Source organism: Anopheles moucheti, chromosome 3 (genome assembly GCF_943734755.1).
Source record: "Anopheles moucheti chromosome 3, idAnoMoucSN_F20_07, whole genome shotgun sequence".
In the NCBI taxonomy this organism is placed as follows: domain Eukaryota; kingdom Metazoa; phylum Arthropoda; class Insecta; order Diptera; family Culicidae; genus Anopheles; species Anopheles moucheti.
In genome coordinates this window covers 43238964-43252473 of record NC_069141.1, presented here as the reverse complement: position 1 = coordinate 43252473, position 13510 = coordinate 43238964, and the positions used below count along the sequence as shown (strand labels likewise).

The 13510-nt window shown below is 40.9% G+C and overlaps 1 protein-coding gene across 2 annotated transcripts; it reads left to right on the top strand.

The window, feature by feature from the left end:
- The first annotated feature begins 388 nt into the window (after positions 1–388).
- LOC128305784 (GMP synthase [glutamine-hydrolyzing]) lies at positions 389–6298 on the top strand. Of its 2 annotated transcripts, none has more exons than XM_053043392.1 (12): positions 389–507; positions 1916–2029; positions 2122–2308; positions 2377–2494; positions 2814–2970; positions 3051–3194; positions 3272–3368; positions 3450–4009; positions 4085–4256; positions 4338–4567; positions 4684–4875; positions 4971–6298. In XM_053043392.1, the coding sequence occupies exons 1-12, from the start codon at positions 409–411 to the stop codon at positions 5070–5072; spliced, it is 2172 nt and encodes a 723-aa protein (XP_052899352.1). In that variant the 5' UTR covers positions 389–408; the 3' UTR covers positions 5073–6298. The 2 variants fall into 2 exon arrangements, with proteins under 2 accessions (XP_052899352.1, XP_052899353.1); XM_053043393.1 differs by lacking the exon at positions 389–507 and adding an exon at positions 641–925.
- The last annotated feature ends 7212 nt before the right edge of the window (positions 6299–13510 follow it).

The following is a 13510-nucleotide window of genomic DNA, read 5'->3' as shown; positions in this document are numbered from 1 at the left end:
AGACCGAAAAGGAGATTCGAAACATTAACCGTGCTGTCGTTCCTAGCGTGCTTCGGCAAAAAGGTACGTTTGCAAAGTCGAAAGATTTATCCCTACTCGGATAGATGATTCAATGGACTTCGGCTTGAAACGCTCAGTGTACGTGCATTGATATGTGTGTGTATGTATGTGCTTGCGCTGAATCAGATAACAAGTACGAATTATTTCGAGCAAAATTTTGGTCCGGCTCGCATAAAAGTGCTTCAGTGTAGATAAGATTGAATTTAGATAGGCAGATAACGCAGTTTTGGCGAATAAAATATTCATCGTACACATTCATGCGGGTGTTGGAGGTGGTAGTGCGGCAGAGAGAAGCCGGTGTGGATCTTTTTCGCGGTGAGCAGCGGCTGTCAACGTTCCGACAAAAGGATGACGTTTGTCGGATTTGCAAATGACAGTGCGGAAGCGCCCATGACAGCTTGGTGTTGGTGTTGGAAATCATCGTCCGTGCAAAGTGAAAAAGAAAAGGTTTTTGATTTTATTCTGCTGCCTGGACGCTTGAAAGTGTGAAAAATCCGTGCAAAGTCCGTGCTCAATCGACGCCTAGGTGCAACGTGAAGCATTTTATCGTAGGTGTTTGCTGCGGAAAATCGTTCGTCGCTGAATAATTAGAGCCATATCTATCATCGGTTTGCGACTCGATCGTATTTTTTTTCCTTCTTCCTACGCCCGCAATTTATCACAGTGCGTTGCTTCGGAAGCATTTTGCCGTGATCCGCAAAACCCCATTCGGCTGCAGTTGCACCGAAACACAGGAGGCCCGATAAGAAAAGTGAATCTCTTCCGGTAGCGTCGCATTACGAGCGACTGTGAAGCGAAGAAAACGGAGCAGTCCGGATCCGGCCGTCGGAAGTTGTCGTGGATGTTCTTGCGTATCTTTCTCCGTGTAAATACTGCATCTTACTGCGCCGCCTGTCTGTGCTGCAGCCGCTGGGACATAGCTTGTTTTTTTTGTCTTGTAGTTGCAAAGAAGCACTCCCATTGGCATTTTTTCAAAAGCCAGCAGTACAACAGAATTGAGTATTTGTGGCCCACTCTGCTGTGGTGTAGTTTGCTGTGGAGTGCCATCATGCGTGCCTGTTGTCATAATCACTTTTCGTTCATTCTTTTTGTTTCATGCTACTGTTGCTGCCACCTCCGCTGCATGCGCATTTGCACCCGCACTGCTCGATGGTCACGATGACCTTAAAGAACAGCTAGTGTAACAACAACATAATCCTAATTACGGTGTTTACGGTGTCTGTTGTTCATAGGACGCGTCATTTACCTGGTCTGGCATATCATCTGACACCGTGCGTAGAGCAGCTAACAATTTCGCACGATGCAAATGTACTGTCATCGGAAGAAAAGCTAGAAAATGCTATCCAAATCATAACCTAGAAATGGTTAAATTGTTTATCTGTTATTATGGGACAGGTTCTAACGATTGATTCTTATCGGAGAAATCGTGATGAACTTTTGCATAGGAAAAGCTATATTGGCTCAGAATTTTATTTACACATTGCAATCGTAAAATTATTGTTTAATATTTGCTAGATCCATATTAATTGATCAACCAATCTTGTCCAGTTACCATAATTAAATTGAATCGAAGGTGCAATAGTGTAGTTGAAATGTTTTGAATATGTATGTATATATATGTGGCTGTGTGTGTTTGCGCGCTAGTAATCACATAGTATTTGTGCTCTTGATCTACCATAGCAACTGATCATAGCTTGTCGAATGCCGGCAATAACAACATCTCTCCGTAATTCGTTTAATCTATGAGTTATCAACTAATTATGTAAACTCGGCTCCACAGCGTACAGCGGCTGACGCAGTAATTCCTCTGCGGACTGGCTTAATATTGGTACTATAACATTTAATTTCGTTTTAGTGCTGTAACGATCAAGACATGAGTGCATTAAACAAATCCGCTGGCCTAACGGAGAATGGAGGGTTACATAATGACCGCGTGGCAATACTAGACGCCGGTTCACAGTACGGGAAGGTGCGTTTAGTTTAATGTCCTGGGCTATAATAGTGCAAGCTTAGCAGAACCTCTCTAAACGGAACACATATCCATTTGCTTCTTATCAACAGGTGATCGATCGAAAGGTGCGCGAACTCAACGTTAAATCAGATATTTTACCTCTGGAAACATCTGCCTTAAAACTCAAAGAACTCGGCTACCGAGCAGTTGTTATATCCGGTGGACCCAATTCTGTCTACGCCGAAGATGCGCCAAAGTATGATCCAGATATTTTTAAGTTAGGCTTACCGATATTAGGTAAGTATGAAGGAGAAGTCGTGTATCTTGTTGATGGACAATAATTGTATATTATCATTATTCGATAGGTATTTGCTATGGAATGCAGATTATCAACAAAGAGTTTGATGGAACAGTACAGAAAAAGGACATCCGAGAGGACGGAGAGCATACTATAGAAGTGGAAGAGAGTTGTCCATTGTTCAAGTAAGTGGTACTATTACATACGGTTCGCATGTGATTCGCGCGATCGGAAGGAGGAATAAGAAAGGGATCATCTCATCAGTGTACGGTGATCTTTGATACAATTCTCCCAGAGCAAAGCAAACCAGGAACAACTTTCGATCTAACAAGACTATAGTAGAAAGCTACACCTGGCTTAACATTCATTATGAAGTGTTTTGTAATATTCTGTATGAGAATTAATTTCATTCGAATCATTTTCAAATTCATTTCATATCGATTCAGTTGAATTATGGGTGGCGAAGGATGTAAATATATTATGTGTTTTTTTTTACACTTACAGCCGCTTACAACGTTCACAGAAAGTTTTGCTCACTCACGGCGACAGTATCGATCGAGTGGGAGCCAAACTTATGGTAGGGGCATATTCTTCAAATCGCATCGTTGCCGCGATTTTTAACGTACAGCTGCGTATTTATGGCGTACAGTTCCATCCGGAGGTATGTATCCAGACGTGTGGTATCAAAAAAAAATAAATCTGGTGGTTAATTACCGTTTCCTTTAACATTCCTACCTTCAGGTCGATTTAACCGTCAACGGTAAACAGATGCTCTCTAGCTTCCTTTTCGATATTGCGGGAATGCAACCAAACTTTACAATGCGCAACCGTGAGGAAGAATGCATCGCATATATTAGAGAGCATGTGGGCAACAGTAAAGTGTTGGTAAGTATCATCCCCATGTGTGATTTAAAGTTGATTCTTCGATTATTCTAATGTCATTCGCATTCCGTTCATTCCAGTTGTTGGTAAGCGGAGGGGTAGATTCGACAGTTTGTGCAGCATTGCTAAGACATGCCTTAAAACCGGATCAAGTAATTGCTGTCCATATTGACAATGGTAATGGAATGCATGCTCTATAACCCACTACTACCTAGGGCTTAGTAAATGATGCGACAATTTTCTTTATTCCCATTAAAGGTTTTATGCGGCTGGATGAGAGTGCGAATGTGGAAAAGTCGTTGCGTGAGCTGGGTGTAGATTTGTTCGTAAAGAATGCAATCTACAAGTTCATGAAGGGTACGACCACAATCAAACTTCCCGGTTCCTTATACAATCAGGACACACAGATGCTGTGCCAGACGATCAGTCCAGAAGACAAGCGTAAGATCATAGGCGATGTGTTTGTGAAAGTATCGAACGAGGTGTTGCGCGAGATGAATTTAAACGCGGACGAGGTGTACCTGGCCCAAGGAACACTTCGGCCGGATCTGATCGAATCCGCCTCCGCGTTGGTGAGTGCTAAAGCTGACACGATTAAAACACACCATAACGACACAGAACTGATAAGGAAGCTGCGCGAGGCAGGGCGTGTGATTGAGCCGTTACGAGACTTTCACAAGGATGAAGTGCGGCAGCTAGGCTACTCGTTGGGACTGCCGGCACATTTGATCGAGAGACATCCCTTCCCTGGTCCTGGTCTAGCCATTAGAGTGCTGTGCGCGGAGGACGCATTCATGAAGGATTATTCAGAAACACAAGTAAGACCCCGGACACGTATTATTTACACGGCATATGCTAACCTTATCAATTGCTTTATTTATGTCTCTGCTTAGGTCATTGTTAAAGTGATAGTGGATTACAAAAATAAACTTGAGAAAAATCACGCACTGCTGAATCGCGTTTCCGGTACAACTTCGAAGGAAGATCAGCAGCAGCTCTGCCGTATTTCTAGTAACATCAAATTGAATGCTACTCTACTGCCAATAAGAAGCGTAGGCGTTCAAGGTAGGTCGAGTCATGACAGATTCTATGCAGGACAAAGCAGATAACCGTTTATCCGATGCTAACACTTCTCTCATACCCTAGGCGACAAACGTTCATACAGCTATGCGGTGGGACTTTCGAGCAAAGATGTACCGAATTGGCAAGATATGCTCTTCTTAGCGAAGCTAATACCGCGTATTCTGCACAATGTAAATAGAGTATGCTACATTTTCGGTGATATTGTACAATATCCGGTGCAAGACATTACCCACACACTGCTCACCGAAAGCGTTGTGTGGCAGCTACGTCAGGTAGATAACATCGTCAATAAGGTAGGTAAAGAATAACGAAGCAGGCAATGTTTACGGCTAGTCGTAGAACTTAATACTAACGAAAAGTAGAAAACGATACGACCCATAAACCTTTCGTATATCATTTTTCGTTACAGATTCTGCTGGAACACGAATGTATGCGTAAAATTTCTCAAATGCCTGTCATCCTGATACCAATCCACTTTGATCGTGATCCTGCGCAAAAGACCCCATCCTGCATGCGATCCGTAGTGTTGCGACCGTTCGTTACAAACGATTTCATGACCGGTGTGCCAGCGATTCCCGGTACCGACAGGTTACCGACAAATGTTAGTACATTTGCATTATTTGTGCACTTTTAACTTTTAAAAGCAAAAGCAATTTTTAATATGGTTCACTTTTTTTTCTTCTAACTATCCTACAGGTACTACAAAAAATGGTAGATGAATTATCCAATATGCCGGGAATTTCTCGAGTGCTACTAGACCTGACGTCGAAACCACCGGGTACTACCGAATGGGAATGATTCCCCTTATATCAGACAACTTCTCCTCTACTTGCACTAACTTCGCCACCAATCTGATAACGAAATTAGATTAAACGAAGAAATATCATCAGCATCATCGTTGCCAGCGCGCGTCATCCGCGTGCTGTCAGAGTCGCATCTTTTGCCGCCGTTATTGTTGCTGGTTCCGCACGCGCTTAGCGCTAAACCCCTATTGTTTATCGTCGTCAACATCAGCCCAACTGAAATGTCCCTGAAATGTGCCCTGAGTGCATAATCTTCTGTGTTTCACTATTATTAACTACCACAATTTTGGTTCAATTGACCAGAGCTCGGTAGTCTCTCGTCGTCACGTTTGTTCTTATTCATCCACCATTTGACATCATTGTTCATGGACTGGAATTGAAGCTGCGAAAATATGATTATTTGGCACAGTTTGTTTCTTATCGAATATTTGACGAATATTTGTTGATTTGCAAACCAACGCGCACCACCACGATTGAGTACGGAATTGAAACGAAACTCGCAAACCGAAAAATGCATCAGTACTCAACGTATGTGTTGGCAATGTATTGAATGAATCTATACAGCAACAATTGAAACGTAGTCAATATTCTCTGTACATTGTAATAGTTTACACCCTTTTTTGCAGTCTTGTTTTTCCATACCAGTTCTTTTCTTATTTTTATCTATTATGCGAGAAGCAACACAGTTAGCGCTAACTTGTAGTAATACTGCAAATAACTTTACACAGGATTATCCGCTACGCTCTGAACCAAAATTCTCATTCAAATGCGTAAAAACAAAATTAGGGGATAAAAGAGAGCAATTTACACAGCAACGCTGCAAAGAATGAATAACTTAAAATCAACTCGACTTTCAAACAAGAAAATCGAATTTCACCAACAGCTAAACTTACGTTAAATTCAACCAAACATTTAACAAAGAAAACCAACGCGAAACACACTCGGTAAATACAGCAGCAGATCGAAGAAATCAGTGGTACGAAGGGACAGATGTGGCAAGTATACTGGAAGTTAAATGAAACAGTTAAAATGAAACCGTTGATCGAGTAGACAATTGAAAATCCCAATTGTTTTGTGCGCACGCTGCTGAAAGTGAACAACAGTTTCAGAGAGAAAAATAAATAAAAGTCTGTAGTAGATATTTTTATTTATGTGTAATGGAAGATGAAAATATGAAAAATAAAAGGCGAGAAAAAGAAAACTTTATTATCGCCCGTACTGCTTCTGTTAATTCAATTTGATATCTTTGAAACAAAACGAAATGTGCGGTAGACAAGTGTCGGGCAACATATTGGAACTGATGTATATGATTGCTTCTGAAGATTTCAACAGTGGAAAATAACGAACTTCCTGGATAATCAAAAAGAATTTGAAGACACGACATGGTCACGGGGTAGCCTGCATGCTAACAATGGAAGAAACTAATGGCAACTTACTGGCGCTACAACCTTTTAGCGGTCCTGATGTGCTATAGAAGAAATTTAAACCACTCATGATCGAGTGGCTTCATTAGTCAATCCATTCTGGTGGGCATGGGTATTTATTAGCTGGGGCATCTCGTTAATCGTCACCTCGAGACTTTCTCCACCTGCCCGATCATCTGATAAGTATTTGCTAAGCGCGTATCTTCAGCGTATATTAGGAAATGGGTTACAAAGGTCCCCAAATTCTTCACCCCGAAGGCTGGGATGGCCCTATTTAACGCTAGATTGAGGAAGAAGTCGACATGCATTTTCTTAGCCCAAACGCTTAGTGGCAGCGATCAGAATTTTGTTATTTCTTTGAGAGATTTTATATCATTTCTTTTATTTTGACCTCCTAGGATTTAACAAAAATTATCTACATATATATTTTATAATATATTTTGAAAAAATCTCCGAACTCCGTGATCCGTTCAGTTCTACGCGACGCTGTTCTACCGCCGCTCGACCACTCGCACGACTTTCAGAGTCCATCCAGTGAACAGTTGACTCGCTTCGCTCTGCTGCCCTACATGATCATTGATCGCGGTGAATGATCGGCACTCACCGCTTTGATCATCAGACCCGTTCCTGTTCATTTGCGGCGTGTTCAAGCTAGTAAAGCGTGAGTCGACCCGAACCAACCGGGACATCCCGTCCCAGCAGTCGTTGTCGCTAGGTGTCTCCAGGTAACGCGCGGTAACTTGTATGTCCACTGTGCTATCTAGAGGACCCTGGGGTTCGTTTCAATAAACCAATCAAACAATTAAAATAGGATGAGAAGAAGGAAAGGGTTCCAATAGAGCGAACAAATAGAACGACGAAGAGAAAGAAACAACTTTACATTTATGCAGGGGTACCGAGATACCATGGTTCGAATATCCAATAGGGAAATTATCAAGATAACGTTGATGGAGTACTCAATCGAAGGAGGAAAAGTTGAAAGGTATAATATAAAAACACTTGCCAGTATAAGCAAACAATCGTTAGTAAAAATGGAACAGATATTAGTTACAGAGGGGATAAATAATAAGGGCCTAAGACCAGTGGAGGCTCAATCCCCTTGGAGGCCCAGGGCGGAATTATAAATGGGGCCTCTAATTTTAAAAACGATGAATTGGGGTTCATTAAGGCACTTGAAATGAGGCAAAGCTAAAGGCGCAGTAAGAAGGGGCCCCTGAACTCACTTTGAATCATCCCACGGGTAGTACGCGGTTAAATTTCGCCAGGGGCCTCTTGTGGTCTCTTCGGGGCTCCCTCTAGCATAAGGAGAGGGGGCCTATGTATACACCTTTTACTACTACACACATTTTTTGGGGTCCAACACGGCGAGGTCCTAGGCGACCACCTACTCCGTCTACCGTTTGATCCGCCGTTGTTCCCTGATCTCAACTCAACCACGAATCCGAAGATCAAACTATTAAATAAACTTTTAATAAACACACAAAAGCACTGTCCACAAAATACTTCATTTAAACACGTATGTACGTAAAAGCGTTTAGAAGAAAGCGTCACCACCAGCAGATGCTGATCGCGCCTCATAATTGCATGCGGTTTTGTACTGAGTATATAGTTTGGGTGGATATACCGGCGAGCTGAGCTGTGCCGGTGCCCGAAGGACGTGGACACCGCTCAGCATACGACGATACGGATAAAGAGCAGTACAATAGATGTTAATGTCATATATCACATATATCAGCGGATTAACTCGCGGTACTGTTTGCCTCCCACATTCCCACATGATTATTCTTCTTCTTGATGACAATCTTTGTTGGGGGACAACAGAGAGCAAAATGGAAAGAATTAATCACCGTTAGTGTTTAGTGTCCAGCTTACAAGAGCTAGAGGAGCACACGGCCATCTTAGTCGTCATTGCATATTATTTTTAAGCGCTTTTCCTTTCCTCGAAGTCTCCGCGCATGCGAGCGGAGCCACCAAAAAGCGACCAGTTTTGTGATTTCTGACACCAAGAGAGCATCCACGAAAGGAGATAACATCAATCTGATCCGCACAAGGATCCGCCATGTTTGTACATGATACATTGATGTCGCTTGCTCACGTTATCAGTCGCTGTGATGCTATTGATCGATTAGAGATCTTCTACGATTGGCTATTAGTTACACATACTATCAAACAAGGGCCCTCTCCGGAGAGCGATCGATAGAGTAAATAGCTCAGGTACGGTGGCGAGAATCTTCCGTCTCATTTTATCCATCCAGTTCCTACAGTGCGTGTCATAACTGTACAGCAAGTAAGTTTTTTTAATTATTAGGAGTAGGAAACATGGAGTGCCACTATTTCCGAAGACATTATTTAGTGTTTATTGTTCGGGTATTTCGCAATATTTATATCTCTTGTCGTCATGGAATGTCCGGGAGTTTGAAAGGATTCCATATATAAATATATTCCATAAATATTCCACATTGTTATTTGCATAAAAATAAACTTGTGTATAGTTATGGTAAGCGCTGTGCTGTTTGGAGGAACGGAAAGAGATGAAAGATCAGTTGACGGATCAAGCGCTATGATCGGTAGAGGGAAGGGTACAGCTAAATGAAATGCTACCACGTGGTACGGAAATTTGTGCTACCTCTTCGTTTGGATGCTCTCTTGGTGTCAGAAACCGAAAATTCCACCGTTTCTGAAGCGTTTTCGACGGACGGAACGGCGCAAAAGATGCAGGATCCGTTTTGATTTTCCCCCCGCACTCTCATGCATTTGATAGGAATGTGACACCGACAGGCAGAAGTGATTAATGTCATATACACCTTTAACTACTACACACATTTTTTGGGGCCCCCAACACGGCGAGGCCCTAGGCGACCTCCTACTCCGCCTACCGTTTGATCCGCCGCTGCTTGAGACATCACACACTGGGGTTCTCCGGAAGGACAGGAGAAAGGCACCAAAGTCATAGCTCCGATCTGAACGACGCACAAACGTTCAATAAGGTAGGCAACACTGAAGGGGATTATCGTACACAAACTTGGTGTAGTTTTACGTTGCTTTCTTTGGGGACACAAAGCGGATCAAATGCATAATGAAGGTCTGTGCAAATGGCATCGATTTGATGACTTCAAAGTACAAGATCTCTGGGACATGAAGCCATATTAGCTCGTGGATATGAGACAACTGATTCAAGGACTTTGGAAACTGCACATTGTTTGGATATGCCCCTGCAGTTCAACACTGAGGTCCGAACTGCGTTGTTGAAGATCGGTGAGATGATCGGGTGATGATAAAGTGAGAATTTAGGACATTGAATAGTGGCTAAAATAATTGACCCAATGAAGCCAAACGATTTAATGTCGAATTGTCGTTCTTTCGTTCAAATTATCGCTCATAATAATAAAAAACCCGAAGGAAACAAAGAAATTGGTTTCGGATCATAACTCAAACATGGGTTGGTTGATCACAAAACGATACGGACAGTAATGTAATCTTAATCTTTTTTTTCAATATTTTGTTTATTTTTTCATTATTTTCGTTTTGTTTGATCCACTTCCACTTTCTTCTGAAAGTGTTTTCTTTTAATTCGTCATATTTTTCTTCTTGTATTATGTTCCTTTCTTGCTCTTGTTTCTTCATCTAATTCGACCGGTATTTGTTAGCGTTTGCTTATTTGCGTTTTGTTGTCTTCTTCTTCCCCTTCTTCTTCATCTGCTTCTTTGTTTCTAATATTAACTCACTCCCTTTCGTCTGGCGTTTTCATTTTCGCTCACTGCACTTATCTCCTTAGTATATATCTTAGAGAGCAGCAAAGAGAGTATTTTTTGTTTGTTTTTGGTTACGAAAGTTCGACTCGGCGTAATTTCAAAAAACGTAAATTCAATCCTCCATGGGGTACCCTAAATTCCAAACAAACGAAGTTCGGCAATAATACATCCGTGGTTTGTTCCTGTTCCTGTTGCTTACCTTCTTCCATCTCGGCACCCACATACTTAACATCCTTATTGCATGCACTATCGATTCGGTACACCTATATTCTCTCTGTGCACGTGGCACTGGTTGCTCTTCGGCCTCGGTTCTGTATTGTTATATGCGTTGTTGCTATTGACTGTTGCGCAAGTTTCGTATATTCATCTTCTAGAGATTGTTTGCAATACCGAGCCACTTCTGGAGCCATGCTAAGTGTTTCTGTTCTGACAAAATAATTTACTCCCGTTCCCATTAAATGTTACCCCATAATTTGCTAGCGTTTTCTGTTATCGTTAGTGTAAATGTCACTACTGTTTTTCATTGCTGTTCAAGTGTTGTTGTTTTTTTTGTTGCTTTCTTTTACTTATTACTGTATTCGCTTGTTGCATTCCATCGTACGAGTATGGCTGAGAAAACCATTGCCAATGTTTGCCTATGCCTTGCCTGTCTCGTTGATTCCGTTCATTGCTTAGACCGACCAACACCCATTTTTTGATGAAATTTTCCTCATAGGATTTCTTCTAAACCATTTTGTATGTTTCACTGCTTTGTTTTGTGTATGTATGTCAATCATCGTTTGGAGTTTTGGAGCGTCTGTTTGCAACCTGTCTGCCAAGGTTAGTCACGCTCTGCTACGACGCTCATGTACTAAACCTGATAGTTATGTACAAAAAATTGAACATATTTCCGTGAGATTTCTTTATCACCTAAACTGTTTAATACTCCTTCGTTCCTTCATTACTTTGCTAGCTTTATCATTTCCACTGTTTTCCAAAACTAATTGGTTAGCATCATCAATTTTTCTTACTTGCGGTTACGTTTCCAACTGTTTTGCTGTTTAAAAATTGTCTGTGCCATCTTTCTTTCGATTGGTTTGCTGTTTTGTTTTACAAAGTACGATTGCAACGAGTAATGAATTGCCGTAGAGTTTTTCTTTTCCTTCTTTTTTTTTGGTTTTGTTATTGCCGACATATTCTAAACTAGTTCCATTTATCCAATGTACGTGTGTGTTTGTTGTTTTGTGTGTTTATTATTCGCCCCCTTTTGCACTTCTATAACTCTGGAGTCAATCCGTTTTTCTTCTAGTTAGTTAGCTAGTTATTAGTTTAAGATAGTTTTCTTCTTGTTTCATTTATCTATTTACATATTGTCGATTCTGTGTGCATGAGTGTATCTATTTTGCTTTTGCCTAGACTTTTAAACTCGGCTTCAAATCTTTAACTACCCCCATTTGCCCATGGCTGCCGTTATCAATCTGTTGCCAATCTACAGCTTTTTCGTTTTTTTTGTTTGTTTGTTTTTTTTCATATTTTTAAACTTGCGAGCGCTTTTCAGTGTTATGAATACGGAGTATACTTACTGAAATATCTTCACTTTTTTTTGTTATGTTTTCCTATAAGTTTTTGGTTTTGTTCTTTTTTTCTTGCTATGCTTGCCTGCTTTCTACACTGCGTCCCCAAAAGGTTCTCGAAAAATTAAACAAACCCAAAATGAACGAGCGAAATGTTTGTCAAACATTCGCTCAATTTGCTATTTATTTGATCACTTGCGTTTGTATATGAATGCTTTTCTATTGCAGCGAAAAACATACAATAGGATGAAAATCGATCAAGGTGTCTATGTATGTGTGTGTGTGTGTGTTTGTATGTTTTTTTTCTTGTTAAACAGTCAAACGTTTTGCTTAACGTGTGCTCTATGGAACAACGAGTGTACTTTAATGAATTTCTAAAGAAGAGAAACAAAAAACCGCTGGCATTTTTATTATTGCAACACATAAACAAAGTATTTTCTTTTTACAGAATGACGACTTCAGGCAACAAACCATGTCCTCATTCCCCAATCTAATTTTGATCCGTTTTCCCTTTACTTTTGTTTAATTCAAGCAGAATTAGATCGTGTATTGCCGCAAATGCACTTTAGTTTATCGAACTTTTGCATTTTGTAACCCATTTGCGTTCAGCTTATACATTTCTTAGTGTTGTAGTAATCATGTTTTCTTATTTTTTTTTACAAATTGGCAGTGCGCTTTTGTGTGTAGTTTTTTTTTTCTCATAATTTTACTGCTTGTTTTGTTCGCTAGTATCTATTCGCTGGTAGAGCAATATAGAGAGAGGGACAGGGTAAAGAATTTCGGAACTAATTATATAAAATTAGAGTACTAATCCGTTTGCGTCGCAGCATCGCATCCACTTTACGGAAGCAGCGTTTTAACAGTTTTCTTTGTTTGTTTTTGCTTATTAGTTTGCTGCTATTACTCCATTTTTCAGCAACACTGTCACACGGCAGTAATTGTGCGCGCGTTTTTTTTTTTTGTTTTTGCAGGTGTATATGCCTATTCATTGCATATTGTTACTAATTGCATTTTCCGCGGGCAACAGAGTTCGCTTCTCTAAAGGCTGTAAGGCTAACATCGTTTCAGCTCGATTAGATAGACAGTTTCGATACGAATAAATTTCTTGATGAAACAGGACGGGAATGTGCATGTGCGATGCGCAGTCTGCGGCACACTACATGAGCATGGTTTTTAGCCAGGTAAGATGAACCAAGATAAACGAGACAAAATGCTTCAATTTACCCAAAATAAAAACCGAACTGATATACGGGTACATCAGAGAGGGCACAGTCATGAGCCAACAATCCTGTCATCTAACTTGGCTATTCAGCTATGAGTAGCTTATGTCACGAGATAGGCCTGCCGGTATTAAATATCCCAAGAAGAAATAAAGCTTCAGGCTGCTAATACGCTTGCATTTCGAATTTAACGAAACAAATAATTTTACATATTCCCACTATGAACTGGTAAAACCATGCTCAACATTATACTCTCGGTAGGAAGATCGCAAACGACCCAAAAAAGGATTACACTTGTTCGTATGATTTTACACTCCGGGTGCCGAGAAACAAAACGGGTAGCTTTACAACACCACTCAATGCCGTGACCGTGACATGCAGCTCGTTAGCTCGTTGTTTCATTTCCTAAATCCTCTGATTTCGCTACGGCAAATTTTATTCTACCCTTCTTCAGTGGCAATTCTCTACAATCTTCCTACACGTT